This window comes from Monodelphis domestica, chromosome X (assembly GCF_027887165.1).
Source record: "Monodelphis domestica isolate mMonDom1 chromosome X, mMonDom1.pri, whole genome shotgun sequence".
In the NCBI taxonomy this organism is placed as follows: domain Eukaryota; kingdom Metazoa; phylum Chordata; class Mammalia; order Didelphimorphia; family Didelphidae; genus Monodelphis; species Monodelphis domestica.
In genome coordinates this window covers 914938-932989 of record NC_077235.1, presented here as the reverse complement: position 1 = coordinate 932989, position 18052 = coordinate 914938, and the positions used below count along the sequence as shown (strand labels likewise).

At 56.7% G+C, this 18052-nt stretch overlaps 3 protein-coding genes across 11 annotated transcripts; all 3 read right to left on the bottom strand.

Annotated features, from left to right (window-relative positions):
* Nucleotides 1-5715: 5715 nt before the first annotated feature.
* CFP (complement factor properdin) lies at nt 5716-11297 on the bottom strand. 2 transcript variants are annotated; one of them, XM_016426811.2, is made up of 8 exons: nt 11160-11297; nt 8067-8217; nt 7551-7726; nt 7287-7457; nt 7001-7192; nt 6463-6828; nt 6268-6379; nt 5716-6007 (listed from the first exon to the last, which is right to left on the bottom strand). In XM_016426811.2, exons 1-8 carry the CDS (start codon nt 11203-11205, stop codon nt 5842-5844), a joined length of 1380 nt encoding a protein of 459 aa, XP_016282297.1. In that variant the 5' UTR covers nt 11206-11297; the 3' UTR covers nt 5716-5841. The 2 variants fall into 2 exon arrangements, with proteins under 2 accessions (XP_016282297.1, XP_001371216.2); XM_001371179.4 differs by lacking the exon at nt 11160-11297 and adding an exon at nt 8391-10562.
* Nucleotides 11298-13247: 1950 nt separating this feature from the next.
* ELK1 (ETS transcription factor ELK1) lies at nt 13248-16444 on the bottom strand. Of its 8 annotated transcripts, XM_016426815.2 has the most exons (7): nt 15957-16444; nt 14973-15181; nt 14801-14815; nt 14486-14584; nt 14043-14372; nt 13774-13930; nt 13248-13591 (listed from the first exon to the last, which is right to left on the bottom strand). In XM_016426815.2, exons 1-7 carry the CDS (start codon nt 15997-15999, stop codon nt 13248-13250), a joined length of 1197 nt encoding a protein of 398 aa, XP_016282301.1. In that variant the 5' UTR covers nt 16000-16444. The 8 variants fall into 8 exon arrangements, with proteins under 8 accessions (XP_016282301.1, XP_016282298.1, XP_016282302.1 ...); XM_016426812.2 differs by having other exon boundaries at nt 14486-14815; XM_016426816.2 differs by lacking the exon at nt 14801-14815.
* A 139-nt stretch (nt 16445-16583) lies between these two features.
* On the bottom strand, nt 16584-18048 carry UXT (ubiquitously expressed prefoldin like chaperone). Its single transcript, XM_056809691.1, has 6 exons — nt 17693-18048; nt 17523-17604; nt 17372-17439; nt 17017-17124; nt 16835-16898; nt 16584-16738 (listed from the first exon to the last, which is right to left on the bottom strand). The coding sequence occupies exons 1-6, from the start codon at nt 17773-17775 to the stop codon at nt 16685-16687; spliced, it is 459 nt and encodes a 152-aa protein (XP_056665669.1). The 5' UTR covers nt 17776-18048; the 3' UTR covers nt 16584-16684.
* Nucleotides 18049-18052: the final 4 nt, after the last annotated feature.

Sequence of the window (18052 nt, the reverse complement as noted above, 5' to 3'; positions counted from 1 at the left end):
CAGGAGAGAGCAGTGGCATGGAAGGAGCTGGCAGAAGTCCAGCCACGTTGGTTACAAATGAGAAAGCAGGGAAAACAGTAGGCAAGTGGAAGAGCTGGCTGGGCCACCCCTTCATGGGAGACTAGTGCAGAGGAGAAACCAGAAGAGGATGCCAAGAGGCTTGGAGGTGATGCTAAGAGTAATAGTCCTGCTTGACCCTCACAACAGTCCAGTGAAGTCAGTTTGGATCCCTTTTATCCATTTTACAAATGAGGAAAGAGCAGCTTGCTTGGGTCGCACAGCACAGAAGCATGGGCATCAGGATTCGAATTCAAGTCTTCCCCAATCTCCATCCACTCCCACCAACCATACAGGATGGAGAAAGAGCTCTAGTTTCTTGTGCTTCCCATCTCTTTCATTTTGGTAGGCACTTCCCAGTCGACTGCTTTCCAGGATGTTCCGCTCCAATTGTGGCCCATCTCTGTGTCTGGGAATTCTTGAGCAGCACTATCTTTGTGTCCCATCATCCTTCAGTCAAGGGGCCCCTACTTTATTCCCCTCCCCAGTTCTTGGCTCTTAATGTTTTGGTGCTTCAGGGGCCTTTCTCTTTGCACTTGGCCTCTGTGTCTAGTGACTGCTTTCTGCTTTCCCCTCCTCTCAGTTTTGTTGGAGCTAAATTCCAGGCTGCTTTCCAGAATGGGTCAGCAGGCCCTGCAACACTGACTAGCCACATCTTTACCGATTGGAAGGCTGGAGGGTGAAACCCTAGGGTTGCCTTGCTTGGCATTTTTCTGATGGTTGCAACTTTGGAACATTCTTCCATCCACATCTCCTGAAGGACGGTCACTCATCGAATGGCCCTGGTCAGCAAGCATTTTACCTTCTCTTGTCTGATCTCCAGCCACCAGGCCACTTCCCATCACCATCTCTCAGTGCCCACTACTCCCCTCTCTGGGTTGTTTTCTCCTGTCTGAATGGAAGCTCTGGGAGGGCAGGGATTATCTTTCTGGTTGCTATTTGTGCCATCAGCATTTAGCTTAGCAAGGCAGCCAGGTGTGGAGATGAAGAGAGCACTGGGCCTGGAATCAGGAACGCCTGAGTTCAAATCCAGCCTCAGACAAACTTACTAGCTTTGGGATGGCAAGTGAACTAAATCAATGGCTTGTCCAAAGTCACAGAGGTAGTACAGGGCCCTTTTCGCAAAAGAAAACTGATGTCTAGAGAAGAGGAAGGGACTTCGGATCCTAGAAGGTCAGAATCCTGAGGCTCCTAAAAGACCAGGGTCCTCGAGGCCAATCCCTTCATTTTACAGAGGACAAAAGCAAAGGTCAGGGAGGGGAAGGGGCTGCTGCCCAGACTTCTTATAGGCAGTAATGAGTGTCTAAGTCTAAACCCAGGTTCTAGGTCTCCAGTCTCACAGTGTGCCCTGGCATCTCTGCTCCCTAACAGCCACCTCGAACCTCCTTGTTTGCTCCATCTCCCAACCGTAGGCACTCCTCCATAATGAGTTTCATTCTTAAAAATGGTTTTATTGCTACCTTTCGTTTTCGACCTCACTAGAATTTCACCCAGTGTCCTCCCCCTCAGAGAAGCACCCCATAGAATAAACACACCTTTTGAAAGAAAAAGAAAAATGAGCCAAAGTGCCTGACAACACATGTGACGTCCCCTCCCTCCCAGTTCTTCTTGCCCATCGATGACGAGCACCCTTGGTCTTTGTAGCTCTGCTGCAGCGTTTCTTGTGCTTGTTCTCTGCTCGACATTGGCATGATGGTGGTGTAGCTTGTGTTCCTCACGCTTCTCTCTGTCCCTCACCCACCCACATCACTCTTAGAGCCTGTTTAGAGTCCTTGAAAGCACCAGCTGAGCAGAGCTGTGATTCATGGAGTCACAAAAAGGACTCACTTATCTGGGGCCTCCTTGGATAAGGCAGTGCACATTTTAGTCACTCTCAGTCACTTGCCCTAAAGGGTGGCTCCACCACCCATGCACTAGTGTGCCACCCTGGTTCCCACAACCCCCAACTTGCTGGGCATGACTCCTAGGAGCATTCTTTGCTACGGTTGTTGAGAGGGAACTGTTGGTTCACATTTTGGGGCCATTTACTGGAGCTTGATAAGGCCCGAGTAGTGACAAAATAGAGGGACCAGGGATTCAGGAGGAAAGTACATTTCCCAGAACTCCCTGGGAATGGGAAGGCACCAATATTCACACATATAAACCTCTGGCCTACGGCTCTCCCACTCCCCAAATACAGTCCTGCTGTCATCCCAGCATACATTTTCTCCAGGTGGGCTCACAGGATCCAACTGTTCAGGCCTGGAAAGGCCCTCAAGAGATTGAAGGCAGCGCCATCACTTCATTAATGAGGAAACTGAAGAAGTCCAGAGGAAGGGAGCTTGCCTGCTTGTCTGTCAACACCTTGGTGGAAAAAGTCAACATTCTACCATGGGTTCTCTGACTGCCTCCCAGGCCCCAACTCTTCCCCACTTGACCCTGCTGTTTAACTCTGTCCACTCACAGCTCCATAACTCCTCTTTAGTTGCCCTGTGTTTCCATCCCCCCCAAACCCCCCTTCTGGGCAATCACTTATTTCCCCCCTCTCTAGTGTGCTCCTCCAGGTTGGAGACAGGCTTACCAAGACAATGACTTGAAGGCAAAAGGCTCTAGGCCTTTGGAGCTGGGGTACCCTGGGGATGTCATTTCTCTCTCAGTCTCCTCACCTGTAAAATGAGGAGAATAACCATGGCGACCACGTAGGGCACCTCCTTCTCCTTTGCTCAATGAGGGGCTTGGACTAGATAGTTTCAAACTAAAGTCTTTTCCACTTCAAAATTGGATCCTTTCATCCCTTCCCAGCACCTCCCCCTGCCTGCAGATACTCACTCGAGAACCGCACCGCTTACTCTCCTGGACAAGCCTGAGAAAGGAAGCTCAGTCTACTTGGCCCAAGTCCTGAAGAAGAGCAGAATGGCACAGGGCTGCAGAGGTCATGGGACTCAATTATTTCATCTGACAGTGGGGGAGAGTGAGGCTCAGAAAGGAACTGGACTTAGTCAAGGTCCTGGGGTCACCAAATCACAACTCCCAAAGCAGGGCCTTATCACTGAACCATGTGACCCTTTCACTCAGGATTAAAGACCCCAAAGGTTGTCCCCATCCCTAGGCTTTCCCTCTCACTCTCTCCAGAAAGCTGTCCTGTCCTGAATCCCACTTTTCATGGCCGCTTCTGCTGGGGCTGGTGCTCCCAGGTTGTCTCATCTGGGCTCCTTTTTTCTTTAAGGCCTGAAAGGGACAGCTACTCTGACTCTCGGGTTTTTAGCACTGGCAGAGTGTATGTTTGTGAAACATGAACTGTGTGTGATGGCAGAGAGGAGTGTGAAGGTAGGAGTGGCCCATGGAGGCATGTAGGGGTGCCCAAGGGAGTGGAGGGAGAGGGAGACAGGAGTGAGGAGGAAGTAACTGGGGGCAACACACTTGCTATGTCCAACCCCAGCTAGGACCCCCCATATCAAGGTCGTACTTGCATTCCTCTCCAGTAGATCCATTAGTTGTTCCAGGCCTTCTCTTCTCTCCCAAAGCCTGATGCAACACTCCTCCTACCCTGTCACCAAGAACCTGGAAGCTCCTACTTTCTTCAGAAAATAGAGACCAGCCAAGGCGCTTGACTTGAGTTCCCTCTGTGGGCCTCAACACCAGCCTCCCCCCAAACGCCACCAAATCTTCCCTCCTCTCCTTTGGATTCTAGTGAAGAAATGCCCCCTCCTCCTTGCCCAGGCCCACCCTGCTTGGGCTTTTGTTCCTGTTCCTTTCTATCACTTCAAGAAGCTCCAGGGGATCTTCTCTTTTCTCTCTTTAATCTTCAACTTATCTGCTGGCACTTTCTCTGCTTCTCTTTCAAAACATACCAACTCACTAGGCCTTAGTTTCCCCACAAATTCTCATCCTCTGCCTAGCCTCCTTTGACAGACAAATTTCAAGGAAGAGCTTTGCCTTCACTTCCTCTGCAGTCACACGCTCCTCAACCTCTCTGAGTCTGGCGTCCATTCCCACAGGTTGATGTCAGGCACTTCTCTTTAACATTTTACTAACAAAGTTTTCCAAAGTTACATAATCCATACCATATTGCCTCCCTCCCCCACCTTGGCGCTGGCAGCCGAATCGATCTGGGTTCTCCATGGATTATTGCACAAAACGTGTTCGTTTTCGTAAGCGACCGATCTTCTAGAACGAACCACACACACACACAGAAACACAAATGATCCATTGAAAAATCGTTCGCTTCCGCTTCCGTCTCCAGCCCGACTCCTCCGTCCCTCCAACAGTTCTTCCTGGGGGGGGGGGGGGGTGGAGAGAGCATGCTTGGTCCTGCGGCCCTCAGAACTGTCCTGGATCGCCGTGCTGTTGAGAGGAGCCTGGCTGAGCTTTCGGCAATATGGCTGCCACCAGGGACGCCATCCTCCCGGTTCTGCTCGTTTCGCTCGGCATCAGTGCCCACAGGTCTTCCCAGCTCTCTTGGAACCATTCCTTACAGCCCATCACATAGCACAGTCAGTTCAGCCACTCCCCAGTTGAGGGACGCCCCCTCAATGTCCAGTTCTCTGCCACCACCAAAAGAGCTGCTTAGAAAGATTTCTGTCCAAGCGGGTGCCCCCCTTCTTTAAATCTCACTGGCATAGAGGCCCAGTAGCCATATAGCTGGATCAAAGTAAATGTGTCCTTTTATGTCCTTTCGACATCATGTCAAATCGCCTTCCACAATGGTGGATCAATTCACAACTCCACCAGCAATGCATTAGTGTCTTAATCTTAATGAGCACATTCAAATGGCCTTTTCTCAATCCCTGGAGCAATGGACATTGGTGAGAGCCTTCTCCTCCTAGATATTCTCTTCTCACTGCAGCTTTGTGGCCCAGCTCTTTCCAACCTCTTCCCTCTGACCTCTGCTGCTTCATCCATCTGTGTCCTGGCCTGAAGTGTGGCTATGAGCCAAAACGTGGTCCTGGGACCTCTTCTTCTCTTCCTCCACAGGTGTCTATCATTTCTATATCCAGCTCCAGCCTCCATCCTAAGCCTCACCGAGTGCCTGCTGGGCCTTTGGAAGGGTCTGGCTTCTTCCTAGGCCAAAGCTCCCTCCTATGTGAAGCATCCTCTTCTAACTGCCCCATAGTGACTAGCTATCTACTAGCAGAGTTACAGAGCACTCTCTGTTGCAAGTACCTCGAGGGGAGGGAGAAAGGGTTCCCTTCTTGCCTCCAGGTCCCTGGGTCCTAGCACTTAATTGGGGTATGCTTGCTTATTCAGTTGGTTCAGCCTTTACAACCCTCCATGGCCCCTGGGGGAGAGGGTTCTTGGCAAAGATACCAGAGTGGTTTGTTCTTTTTCCAGCTCATTTTACAGAGAAGGAAACTGAGGCAAACAAAGTGAAATGACTTGGTCAGCTAGGAAATAGCTGAGGCTTGATTTGGACATGGGTCTTCCTAACTCCAGGCCCAGAGCTCTAAGCAGCATGTAGCAGGGGTCCAAAAATGCTCTTTACTGATTGAGGCCGAAACCCAGCTCCCCTCAGGAAGCCAACAGTTTGGGTCTGAGCTGTGGAGGGGTGTGGCAATCTGTCCTCTCTGCCCCCCCCATCCCACCAACACACACACACAAACATTCCTTGAAACACCTCTCCACCATCACTCCCACCCCAGCTGGCTCCCACCTTTTTGACATTCCCTCAAAAGTCACAACTTGCAAGCTGAGAAAGCTGTTTATTCAGGGTGAGGCTATATGAGGAAAGGGCAGCACCTCCTCTCTTCCTCCCCTCAGCCCCCCAACCCCCATCTCCCCCAGGATGAATGGGAGAACAGAGCTGGCTCAAGTTCTGGCCAGCAGGGGGTCCTTGCAGGGTGGAGGGTGCAGACATGGCCTCTTCTCCTCCACCTTCTCCTTCTGGCCTTGCAGCTCAGAGCAGCGGGGCCTCGGGCTCCCCCAGAACGTCACATTCTTCTCCCCCTGGCCTTCCACCGTGGTCACCGTGGGCCTGCAGCAGGTAGGTATAGTGAGGCAACACTCAGTGACTCTGAGCTCCACTGGCCCAAGGCCTGACTGAATGTCATTCCTGGGTGGCTCAGCCACACCTGCAGGCCAGTCAGTGCACTGAGGTTCCCAGGGGAGCCCAGGCCAGCTCCAGCTTCCTGGCCACGTGGCCTGCAGAAGGCCCCCCTCACCCTAGCCTCTCCTTGAGCCCTGAGGCCCCCCAGGAAGTCCCATTCCTTCTTCTTGAGGTGGGCCCCCACTCACGAGTAAGCAGGCAACTTGGCAGTACAATGACGGTGTCGGGAGCGGGTGGGAGAGGGCCCACAGGGGGGCTGGCAGAGACTCCAGGGCCCCCAGGCTGTCCAGTAGCCATCCACTGTGGGAGGGATAGGAGAACAAGGCAAGGTTAGGCCCTCCCAAGAGAGGCCCACCCAGCCCATCCAGGAAGGGGTCACTCACAGAGGCACCGATGGATGTTGTAACAATGGCGGGACTCCTGGAAGTGGCCCGGGCAGCGTTGGCCTTGGTGGAGGCGGCCCTCACACTTGCGAAAGCGCTGCTGCTGGCCTGGCACATTCTCACATGCAATCTGGAAGTTAGGGAGTCGGGCACAGGGCTCCCAGGGCTCCCAAGGACCCCAGTGACCATCGACCGGGCAGGGCTTTCCCGTATCGCACAGGCCATCCTGGGTAGCGTCTCCAGCACAGGCCGCACCTCCGTGCTGAGGTGGGGGCTGACTGCACAGCCGCTGCTGCCGGATCCTCCCCAGGCCACAGGTCACCGAGCAGGGGCTGGTAGACCCCCAGGGACCCCAGCCACCATCCACTGTAGGGACAGGAGCAGAGAATAGAAACCTGGGCCCAGGGAGAAGGGAGGTAAACCAAGAGGGAAGAGGCAAATGGGCTGAGGGAGGGGACGATGGAAAAGAGGAGGAGGTGTGAGCAGGAAGGGAAGCTGGCCCCAACCCCAGCTGCCCCTAATTCCCCTCAGTACGTACCAGGGCATGGTGGAAGGCCCTCACAGCCCTGCTTTTCATAGGCCTGGCCAGAACAGGGCCTTCCTGGGGGTTGGACCGAAGGGGCTGGAGAAGAGCATGTCCTCATTCTGTGTTGGACAGGGGCCTGGGGCCCCCCGAGACAGGAGGCTGAACAAGGCCCCCAAGGTCCCCAGGCTGCCCAGACCCCATGGGCTGCAACAAAAAGAGAGCACGCATGTCACTTATAGCCTGTCCCTCCCAGGTACATGGCTAGCTGGGGTGGGCCAGGGCAGGGCAGAGCACTCACTGGGACACGGGACCTCTGTATCACATGGCTCAGTCTCGGTTTCCCTGCCAGGGCAGCTGCCCCCACACTTTGGGATTGGCTGGTCACAGGCCCTTTGGCGGCTCCGCAAACCCTGGGCACAGGTCACAGAGCACGAGCTCCATGGCCCCCAGGCAGACCAACCACCAGCCTCTGTGGGATGAACAAACAAACAGGGGGATCTGGGATCAGTGGCCAGGCTCCTTATCCCCCATCCCTCCCCAGCTCTGGCTGGGCCTCACCCACCTGGGCAACAGTCCTTGTCCTGGCATGCCTGCAATTCCCAGCGAAGGCTCCCAGGCTGTCCCTCACCAGAGCACAGGCCTCCCTGGCCAAGGCATCGCTGATGACGCAGTTGGGAGCCCTCCATACAGGACACGGAACACGGGGACCAGGCAGACCACATCGACCATCGAGGGGCCCTACAGTTTGAAAGCAAAAGTGAGGTCAGTGGGGCAAGGGGAGACGCTGACCCTGAAAGAGCTCGGATACCACAGAAGCTGCCTAGACCCAGAGAGGACGCCTGAGGCTTCATGTCGAGCCTCTCCCATGGGAACCCCTGTCCCTTGAGATCCATCAAATGCTACAGCTGGCTGGGTAGCCTCTCCCATCCAGCTGCCTAGGTCTTCTTTTCTCTTGGGGGGTCGTCTTTGTTCTCCCTCTGGGGCTCTGCCCCTCTTCCCACCCTCCTGCCCCTCCCTTTGCACTGTCCAGATGCTCCCCCTAAGAAGCTGGTGAGGCCTAACCCAGACACCCCCTCACCCGCAGGCTTGGCAAGTTTGGCTTCCTGGGATCTGGAAACTGTAGGCAGCATTGAGGCAGCAGGCATGCTTGCTGATCCCTTCTCCCAGGAACCCCATGCATTGGTTGGAAGCCTCCTCAAAGTTGGAGAAGCAGCGCACGGCCTCCTTGCCTACGCCAGAGACCGTAGAATGTATGTCACCCAGGGTGCTGGGCAGCTAGGGAAGAGCCTGTCCTGGAAAGGGGTCTGGGAAGGGGGTGCCAGTCAGGGAGGAAGCAGAAGCTGTTGGAAGGGGGACAGACGCATCCAGGGCCTGCATGAGGGACAGAGAGAGTCCAGGTTACCTGTCCCCCGGGATGAAAGGAGAACCAGGAGCACAAATAGCAGCGACAGCAGCATTGTGGGGAGCCAGGGACAGCTGGGGCCGAAGGCTATGGCGACCAGTTGAAAAGGAAGGTGGGAACTTCCAGGTTTTAAAGCCACTGCCTCCATCCCCTTTGCCCCCATCTCTGGGTCGGCCCCCTGACTCAGCAGGCAAAGAGGAAGCCAAGCCTCAAGGAGGAAGGAACTAGAGGAAGAAGGCTAGAATTGGCCCTTTCCCCACTGGGGCCCTGAGCCCCCAGCTAGCCTGGGCTCCCCCAGGCCTGTTCCTTCCTCTGCATTGGCTCTCTCAGTGTCTCTCTGTGTCTCCCTTCTACCTAGGAGAGTCAATACTCCCTGGGATGGTAGCTGCATTGTCTGCCTTCTTCAGGCCCCGAGAGTGGCCAGGTCAATCACCTCAGCCACAAGGGAAGCTTTCTGCCAGGAAAGGGGGGAAAGGGCTCTTGGGGGATGGGAGGAAGGAGATGCTAGTCAAGGGTGGCCCAGAGTCAGATCCTCCCTTGCAGCCCCTCTAACCCCCCTGTCTCTCCTGACAAAAACTGGGGACCAGGAACAATGGCAGTCACTAGGTTCGAGGCCCTGGGCTAGCTGCTGACAGTGTCACGATGGCAAAACCAGTAGACCACTGGCTAAAGTCCAGTTCAGCTGAGGGGGGCCTGAGAGCACCAGCAACTGGAGGGGTCAGGGAAGGTTCCCTGGAGGAATTGCACTGGGCCTTGGAGAGAGAAAGCTTCAGCAAGCCACAGCTGGTGAGGGAGCAGTAGCAGTCCAAGCAAGGAGGACTTCTGGGGCAGGGGCATGGGGGACAGCCTGCCATGAAGAGGAGGAAGGGGACAGGAAGCAGGAAGGGCTAGGGGCTGGGGGGCCTGAGAAACTAGGCCCAGGCCTTTAGGGTTGATCCCAGAGGGAATAGACACAGACCTGGGCCTCTGGGAAATGCTTTTGGCAACTGGAGACAAGACACAGTGGAGAGGGGACCCTAGAGGAAGAGGCAGTGCATGATGGGGCAAGTGGAGACAAGGGGAGGGGACGATGGCCAGGGGAGATCCAGTAGCTCATGAGTGATGCAGGCCTGAAGGTCGAGAGAGAGGATGAGGTTGGATCTAAAGGCCTGGGAGTCCTCTGTGGGAGAGGAGACGAGCCAGCACAGAACCAGCATTTAGACATGACACAGGAGGGGAGAGAGCAGCACCCCCAGAGTCCAGGAAGAAAAGAGGAACCAAGCATCCCAAGCTGCCATGAGGCTGTCTGTCGGAGGAAGCAGTGAATGTTGTCCTTTGCACATGTCCCACTCTCTGTGACCCCCCAGGGGATTTCCTCGCCAGAGGCAGCAGGGTGCTTGGCCAGGTCCTTCTCCAGCTGAGGAGTCCAGGCAGGCAGGGCTATGTAGCCCCCAGCAGCGAGAGTGCAGCCCAGAATGCAAGCAAGGCCTCTGGCAAAGCCATTAACTTAGAAGCAGCAGATGCCCAGTCTTTCCCCTCAGCTTGAACCCAACCCGTTCTTCCGGAAGTGATCAGGTGGCCTGCCAGAAAGCACTCCATCAGGAGCCTTGCCAGGGAGTCACCCTCTGAAGCCCCGAGCCTGGTCGAGCAGTCACACATTGACATATCGATCTGTTCCATCTGGAAAACCTTTGTCTGTGTGCTCCGAAGTGGCTTGTGACCACCGTGCTTGCCTTGTGCTTTGCCGCCTATCACTGCTTCTCTGAAGATGACATTCCTCAGCCTGCACCATATCATCCCCTACCTCAATAAAATTGGCATGGCCACCCATCCCCACCGGCCCTCCTGCATTCTGCCACCCAACCAGGTGGTCTCTGGGGCCACTCGTCCAGCTGGAAGGGTCTTTCTGACTCCAGCCCACACCCTGGCCACTGGGCCATCCTGCTGCCAACAGTAAATGCACCTGACTTTTTCCAGGCTTTGGGCTGGGAAGGAGAAGCTCAAGGGCATGGCAGGATCAAGGGAAGGGAGACACTGACACTTCATAGGCTTTGGGGGGCACAGGGAGATAGAGAAGATGGGGGACAGAGAGAGGTGCTGCCCACTAGAGGAAGAAGAGCCACTGAAGCCGTTAGTAGGGGGGCCAGCCTTGGGAAAGGGACAGGCCACCTCTTTCCCCCAGCACTTGGTTGATTTTGTGTGTGTGTCTGTGTGTGTGTGAGAGAGAGAGGGAGGGAGGGAGGGAGGGATGGAGAGAGAGAGAGAGAGAGAGAGAGAGAGAGAGAGAGAGGGAGAGGAGGGAGGGAGAGGGAGAGGGAGAGAGAAAGGGAGAAAGAGAAACCAGAGGGGGGGGAGAGGGAGAGAGACAGAGACAGAGAGGAGAGAGGAGGGAGAGAGACAAGAGAGGAGGAAAGAGACAGAGAGGGGGAGGAAGAGAGAGACAAAGAAGAAAGGGGAAAAGAGGGAGAGAGACAGAGAGGGAGACAGAAAGGGGAGGGGGAGGGAGAGACAGAGACACAGAGAGGGGGAGAGAGACAGAGAGGAGAAGGGGGGGGAAGGGGAAAGATAGGGGGAGAGAGAGACAGAGAGAAGGAGAGAGACACAGAGAGAAAGCTCAGAAGCTTCTACCTCAGCATAGCATAGCCCAGCCCCATGAATATCTGGGATGGACAGGTCTCTAAATGTGCACATTTCATGTTTCTTTGGAGCCACTGCAATTCTGCAGACACATGGCAATGACATGCTGGGCTGTCCTGGGCCAGTAGCTGCCCAGTCTCAGGAAATGCTCACCCTGGCTCTGGCAGTAGGGAAAGAAATGGAGATGAATTTCCTCCATGAAGTAAGACTAGATCTCTGCTGAGAAGGAGGAGCGGGTGGATCGCAGTCAGTGCAGGCCCGATCTCATGGAGATGAGGAAACAGGAATTCGTAGGAGCCCTAGAGTCCAAACCATTGTGTAACCAATTTCCTCCAGTGCTGGGCAGTTGGACAGTAGGAGTGTGGGAGCCAGGGTGATCCCGAGGTGAGGCATGCTGGGGCATGAACTGCCAGTGGTCAAAGGAAGAAAGACAATGAAGAAGCTAATGGGAAGGGAAGCCAAGGCTGGCATGATGCCCTCAAAGAGAGGGACAGAGAAGGAGATGGGGAGAGACAAAGAAAGGGAAATGGGGTTTTAGGAACAAGGAAGACAGAGTTAGGCCCAAGGTAGATAGCAAGAAGGTGGCAATCCAGAAGGTTATAGTCAGAGAAGAGCATTATGAGGGTTTAAGCAGTGAGGTGACCTCGAGGACCCGGTGGGAAGCTAGAGGGTAGATCTCTAGTTGAATCTAGGTATAGGGCTCCATCTGAAGATGGAATGAGGGGTCTGTCAGAGCCAGCACCATTAATCCAGGGCCAGGGCTGAATCCAGAAGCTGGCTCAGTCCAGGACAAAGGTCAAGGAAAGTCTGGAGGGGGTTATGCCGCTTCGGGGTCTGAATCTGGGTCCAAACCACGCTTCATCTGGTGTGGTGAGAACCTTACACTCGGCATGACAGATTTGACTTCTGTAACACAAGCCCCTTCTGGCCACTGCCAAGGTCAATAGGAGTCAATAGTGTGAGACATGACCTAAAAAGGAAATCCAGTCACCGGCTGAGTTTGGAAAGGGAAGGGCATAGCAGGCCCTGGGGGAGGGATTGGTGCAGTTTTGGGCACCCTGTTTGGGCCAGCCATCAAGAAGCTGGTGGGAGTGCAGAGGGGGCAGCCAGGAGGGTGAAGGGCCCCAAGATCCTGCCACGAGGACCCGTGGAAGGTCAGGTCAGGTGAGGTCCATGCTTTGGCCTGGAGGAAATTGGCTACCTGCCTTCAAGGTTGTCTGTGAGGAGCAGGGGAGGGGGAGCTGGTCCAAGGCCTGTGGATGGCCCCTCCCTGGGAGTCTTCAGGTAGGGGGGGGCTCCAGCACTGGTCAGCTTCCTTGTAGAGGTTCTCAGAGAATTCAGTGAAGTGAAGGGATTGGGTGAGGCCTTAATCTGAGGAGGCAGGTAAGGGCTGGAGCCAGGGTCAGGGCACCAGCTGGGGCTGGAGACCAGGACTTTGTGGGGACCCTGGTGTCATGCTCCCAGGGTGGGGTCAGGACTTTGGCTGGGGCTGGGCCTGGTCCAGGCCTCCTCATTCTTGGTCCAGGTCTGGCTGGCAGTCATGGGTCAGAGCATGGTCTGGGTTGAGGGCCAAGTGTAAGTTCTTGAGGCCTCTGGATGAAGCCAAGTTCAGAGCTGTATCTCCTTTCATATTGAAAGTACCAGGGTGAAGTAGAAGACCCATATACAGATGTGTGTGTGTGTGTGTGTGTGTGTGTGTGTGTGTGTGTGACCCTGGGCAAGTCATGTCACCTCTCCCTTCCTATTCCCCAAGGCTACCATGCCTGTCTGTCAGTGGTGATGAGAAGTGGCCAGACACAGTGTCTGTGTGTACTGTATGCATGCATGCATGCATGTGCCTGGCCCCAGCTGGCCTCTCCCCTAGGGCAGCAGCAGCCTTCAGAGCCAGCCATCTCCTCTAAAGTGGCTCCTGGACTACAAAGGGAGGCCTTGCCCTTTCCATGGTCGAAGCAGCACTGGGCCCTCCCCCCTCCTAGGCAGACAGCGTCTCCTCCCAGTTCCCCCAGCTCGGGGTCTGGCTGGCTGCTTAGGAGGAAAAAGCAGAGGCAGCTCCCTGCTGATCTGGCCTGGATCTTCCTTTCTTACTCCTGGGTAATGTGGGGCACCTGAAAATCAAGAAACGTCCCTCTCCCACCCTTCAACTGCGGCACTAAAATGGGGCGGAGGAAAAGCAATGGCGCTCCAGAAGCAAGTGGGGCTGGGCGCCAGGGGGCGCCACAGAGAGGGCAGAAAGGGCCCAATTCAAATGGACCCAAGACCTGTCACTTCATCTCGGCCGGCCTGACGTTTCCTCAACTGTAAAATGGGGACAAGAACAACGCCTCCTCTCAGGTTGTTGGGAGGATCATATTGGTAAAAGGGCTTAGCACAGTGCCTGGGGCATAGTAGGTGCTTAATCCAGGTCTCGCCCTCCCAGCCCCCACCCGGACCCCTCCAGGAACCAGCAATCCTCCTGGGAAAGAGAGTCATGGCTTCTGGGGACCTGGGGAGAGGACCACGGGGGTGGAGAGGCCGTCCATGCTGAGTGAGGGGAGAGAGACGGGAGCCTGGGAGGAGCTGCCGCCGCCGCCGCCGCTGGTCGGGAACTGGGAGGAGAGACGGAGAGAGACAGAGACAGAGAGAGGAGAGTGAAAGAGTGAGTGGGACAGAATGGAGAGAGCGAGGAAATGAGAATGAGGACCGCGCGCGTGCACACACACACCCGCACGCGCACACACACCCGCACACGGAGGAAGCACCGAGGACAGGGACAGAGACACACATGGACCTGGGCAAGGAGAAGTGAAGATACAAGGCTTGACACGCCCCTCCAGGGGCCGCACCTGGAAGGAGAGGCGGGCAGGGCTGCGGGGCGCGATGGGGCTCAGAGTGCTCCAGAAGTGGATACTGGGGGGCAGCGCACTGGGCGTCAGAAGCACCGGGGTCTGCGGTGGAGGGGAGGAGGGCAAGGGACACTCGAGCAAGCCCGCAAAAGCCCGGCCCCACCCCCAGCTCCGCCCCCGACCTCCACCCCACCCCACCCCGCCCCCGGCTTACCAGCGTGTGGGAGGTGAGAAAGGAGGGCGTGAGGGCGGGGCCCAGGCCCGAAGCCGACGCCACCTCGGGGTTCGGCCCTAGCGGGAGCTCCAGATCTCTGGGTTTGCGGGCCCTGGAGTTGAGGGCGGGGCGGGCGTCGGAGGCAGGGGGTGGGGCGGGGGCCGACGCCTCGGCGCTCCCCGCGCTGGTCTCCAGGGCAACAGCAGCCCCCTCTTCTGGAGGCTGCTCTTCCTTGGAAAGCTCAGTGGAAAGCAGTCGGGATGTGGTTGCGGCCGAAGCCTCGGCCTCCCCGGCCTCCGCCAGGCCTTCGGCTGGGGCCATCAAGATGACCTGGCATCCGGGAAGGAGAGGAGGGTCGGCTCGGCCGAGGTCATTCTCCCACCCGATATCAGGACACAGAGCAGCACGGCCACGTGGACACCCAAGCACACATGCATGCTAACCTGCAGCGGAAGTCGGGCCTCTGGGGCCTCGAGGCTGGCTGGGCTAAGGGTCTCGGGGATAGGCCGGGCAGGGCGTACCGGGGTTAGCTGCTGCAGGGACTGGATGGTGAAGGTGGAGTAGAGCCCAGAACGCATATACTCATTCCGGCTGCTGCGCACAGGGGTTGGGGCAGAAGACCCAATGCCCCCTAGAGAGGCCTTCATCGGCCGGAGGGGCTCTGGAGGCACCTCTGCCCGGACCTGGCCCTCCTCCCCATCGTGGCCTGGCCCCTCCGGGAAGGACACGAATTTGTAGACGAACTTCTGCCCACTCACCTTACGGATGATATTCTGGGGAAAGTGGGAATTTGGGGGGCAGGAGTGTTCAGGGGTAGGCCCAGCCCCCTCCTCCCATGCCCCCACAAAACCCCTCTCCCAGTGGTACCTCCCCCCGGTATTGGGGGGGGGGCCCCCTGAGCCAAGCCAGGTCAGGCTGGGTGAAGCACACCTTGTCATAGTAGTAACGAAGGGCCCTGCTCAGCTTGTCGTAGTTCATGTTGGTCTTGTTCTTTCGAAGCCCCCAGAGCCGGGCCACCTCTTCAGCGTCCACCAGCTTGAATTCCCCGTCACTGGATGTCCAGGCTATGAGGTGCCCATTACTCTGCTCCTTCAACAGCTGGAGCAGGAACTGCCACAGGGTCACAGAGGGATCCATCACTACAGACACAGGGTCATGGGCCAGGCAGCTGGTTACCACAAAAGTGGGAAAAGAGAGGGGGCTTTGGGTGGCTCCATCACAGCAATGAGGCAAAGTGTAGGGGGAGTTCTGGGTCACTAGCCATCCCAGGATTCCAGAGGAAGGAGGGGCATGAAGACACAGTACTAAGCCTGGGGCATGGGGCCAAAACTAGGCCTGCTCTGGTAGGGAGATTTGGAGAATGGGTACAGAATCAGGGGTTGCCACAGATGGATTCCTTAATTTGAGGAGTAGGATGAAGGTACAGTCCCCAGTTTAGCTTATTACTGGGGGGAGGGAACGACATACAATTGGAAATTAAGACTTGGAGGACAGAAGTCAATGAGTGAAACTACAACAGCGGAGGACCACATAACCTGGTCCATCACTGGGAGAGGGGGTGGGGTGGATGGCACCATGACTACAGAAAGGGCAACATGAAGGACAGGATGTCTGGGGTGGCCTATTAGCTAGCATACAGGGGCAGGCACCATGCAGAGGGACTACAGAACAGGGACAGAGAGAGGCTGGTCCATGACTACTAGGGAAGGAAAGCCACTGCCAGGGCCGTCGCTGCCTACGGGTCACATGGAAGGCCACAGACAGGCCCATTCTCAGCCTTGAGTTGCTTGGGGGCCTCAGGCCATGTCTCCCTCCCCACGTAAATTACTAGCCTCCCCACCCCCCACCCCGAGAAGGTTGGCCCTTCCCTTGCAGGGGATACCCTCCCCGATTCCCAGACTGTCCCTGCCTCACCTGTGAGCAACCCGATGGCAGCTCCGGGGAGCGGGGGCTCCATGGGGGAGTCCCAGCCCGGTAGCAGCCACCCTCCCGCCCCTAGCTCCTCCTTCTTCTGTTGACAGGGACCCCTGGTCCCTGTCCACTCGGTAGCCTCTAATCCGAACCCGGCCTAGTTTACACCCTTACCCACCCTCCCTCCCACTACGACCTAAGCCTGCCCCGTTCCAGAGGAGCCCGGAGCCGGCCCAGAGCACCACGGAGATAGGAGAGCCGCTGCCCCGCTGACGTTTTCAGTCACGTGCTAAGGGAAGGCCGAAGGGGCGGGCTCCCAAAGCCGGAGCAACTAAGCAGCCGCCAAGGGGCGGGACTAACTGTAGTGGCAAGTCTAAAGCCACTAAAGTGAAGTGTTGTGCGACTGCGCAGACAGCCTGAACGACTTCACGTAGCAAGGAGGAAGTCTTCACCAAAAGTGTCTCCGCCCACAGGCGGGGTGAGCTAGCTCGGTCGTAACCAAATCCGATAAGGAAGAAAGGAAAGCCGCTAAAGGAATGGCGATTCGGTAGCTCTGCAACTGCAGAGGTCATAGAAGGGGGAGAGGATACCCCATCTCCATGGCAACAAAGAGTTTTTTTCCCCCCCAGCCTCATTCCCAGCTTTTATTAAAGGGATTTCTGATTTCAAGTAACAAGTGTTAGAGTCTCCAGAGTAGTGTTATCATGGAGAGGAAATTCTCGGCATCCTAATCATTGTCTTGGAACCTCTGGCAGCTCCTGTAGCCCCTGCAACTCGCGAAGGCCCTGGCAGGCAAAAGAACATATGTGAGCGTTAGCGTTAGGAAAAGAAGGCTGAGAGCTTTGGCCTGGGCAGTCCTGGCACCCTTCTTTCCTCCTTACCTCTAACACCAGTCGGATGTGAGCTTTGATCCGAGCAGAATCTCGGGTGAGGCTGTCACTGAGCCTGGAGAAGGAGCCCAGAGCTTGTCAGTCCCCTCCTCTTCTCTTCCCTCCACCATTCCGGCTCTGCTCGGTTCGGGTCCCCTTCCCCCGCCCCCCCCCCCCAACCTTGGAAAACCTACGAGGTGAGCAGGCGGCTCTTCCGGTCGATGAACTTCAAGGCCTCCATCAATGTCAGTTCCAGAAAAAAGCCATAACCGAGTGCCACGAAGATCCTGGAAGGGTCTGGCCTGGAGGACAGAGGCACTGCTCAAGGGGCCCTGGTGGTCCTCTGCGCTCTGGGCCCTTCCGCCTGAGCATGTGAACCTTTCGCAAGGAAATCTTGCTCTCTGCAGCGGATTGGAGTCCAGACATGCAGTCTAGTTCATGCATTTGGGACACTGGTTGGGAGCAGGGACCCAGAGGCTTCCCCCGAAGTTGCTCAAGGGCCCAGGCAAAGGCAAATGGGGAGGGGAGGGGAAACGGGTGGCCACTCACACTTCGGCGTTCACGTAGAAGTTACACCCCAAATCCACCTGTGTGCGCAGCTTCTGATCCCCCGATTCCTGGGGGGGACAAGAGTGCTTAGCCAGCCCTTCCATTCGTGCCTAGAGCGGGTCCCTCAGAGTCCCCTCCCTGCCTCACTCACCTGGAGCCGCTCCAGGACGTTCTTCAGCTGCAGATAATTCGCCAGCTGGCCGTAGACCTCTTCCCGCTGCGCCAGCACCTGCCTGGGTGGAGGCGGAGGGCTGATCTCGGTGCCCAGCCCGGCCCCGCCCCGCCCCTGCCCGGCCCGGCCCCGAGCCCACTCGCAGTAACCTCAGGTCTCGCTGCAGGACGTCGCTGAGGAAGGCTTCATACTGCAGGACCTTTTCAAGAGTCCCCCGTGGGTCCGCCGCCATGCTGGCCGCCCGTCTAAGACAGGCCGCTCGCCCGTCGCTTCAGTTCAGCCACCAGCTCCTGCGAAGGGCCACCTCTGATTTCCGGAGGCGGGCCACAAGCAGAATGCCTCACTTCCGGCTCGTGTTTGCGACACTTCCTGTTGCGCGCGCTTCTCCCTCGCCCCGCCCAGTTCGGCTTTGCACTTGGGTGCGCGGCTCCAGGCTCCGGGCTGGGAGCATGCGCTGAAGCCTAAAAGAAGCCGCAGTTGCTGCTGGCCCGGAGAGCTGACCTCCTCCC

Excerpts from the sequence above, each read along its gene's own strand:
- CFP (XM_001371179.4), bottom strand. The coding sequence starts at position 8,553 with ATGGGGGCAAAGGGGATGGAGGCAGTGGCTTTAAAACCTGGAAGTTCC. Across the intron at positions 7,727-8,066 it reads CAAACTTGCCAAGCCTGCGG|GGCCCCTCGATGGTCGATGT; the intron begins GTGAGGGGGTGT and ends TTCAAACTGTAG. Across the intron at positions 7,458-7,550 it reads GGACAAGGACTGTTGCCCAG|AGGCTGGTGGTTGGTCTGCC; the intron begins GTGGGTGAGGCC and ends TTCATCCCACAG.
- ELK1 (XM_016426812.2), bottom strand. The coding sequence starts at position 15,999 with ATGGAGCCCCCGCTCCCCGGAGCTGCCATCGGGTTGCTCACAG. Across the intron at positions 14,816-14,972 it reads TTCGTTACTACTATGACAAG|AATATCATCCGTAAGGTGAG; the intron begins GTGTGCTTCACC and ends CACTTTCCCCAG. Across the intron at positions 13,931-14,042 it reads TTCTCACCTCCCACACGCTG|ACCCCGGTGCTTCTGACGCC; the intron begins GTAAGCCGGGGG and ends CCTCCACCGCAG.
- UXT (XM_056809691.1), bottom strand. The coding sequence starts at position 17,775 with ATGGCGGCGGACCCACGGGGGACTCTTGAAAAGGTCCTGCAGTATGAA. Across the intron at positions 17,125-17,371 it reads TTCTACGTGAACGCCGAAGT|GCCAGACCCTTCCAGGATCT; the intron begins GTGAGTGGCCAC and ends TCTGTCCTCCAG. Across the intron at positions 16,899-17,016 it reads AAGAGCCGCCTGCTCACCTC|GCTCAGTGACAGCCTCACCC; the intron begins GTAGGTTTTCCA and ends CTCCTTCTCCAG.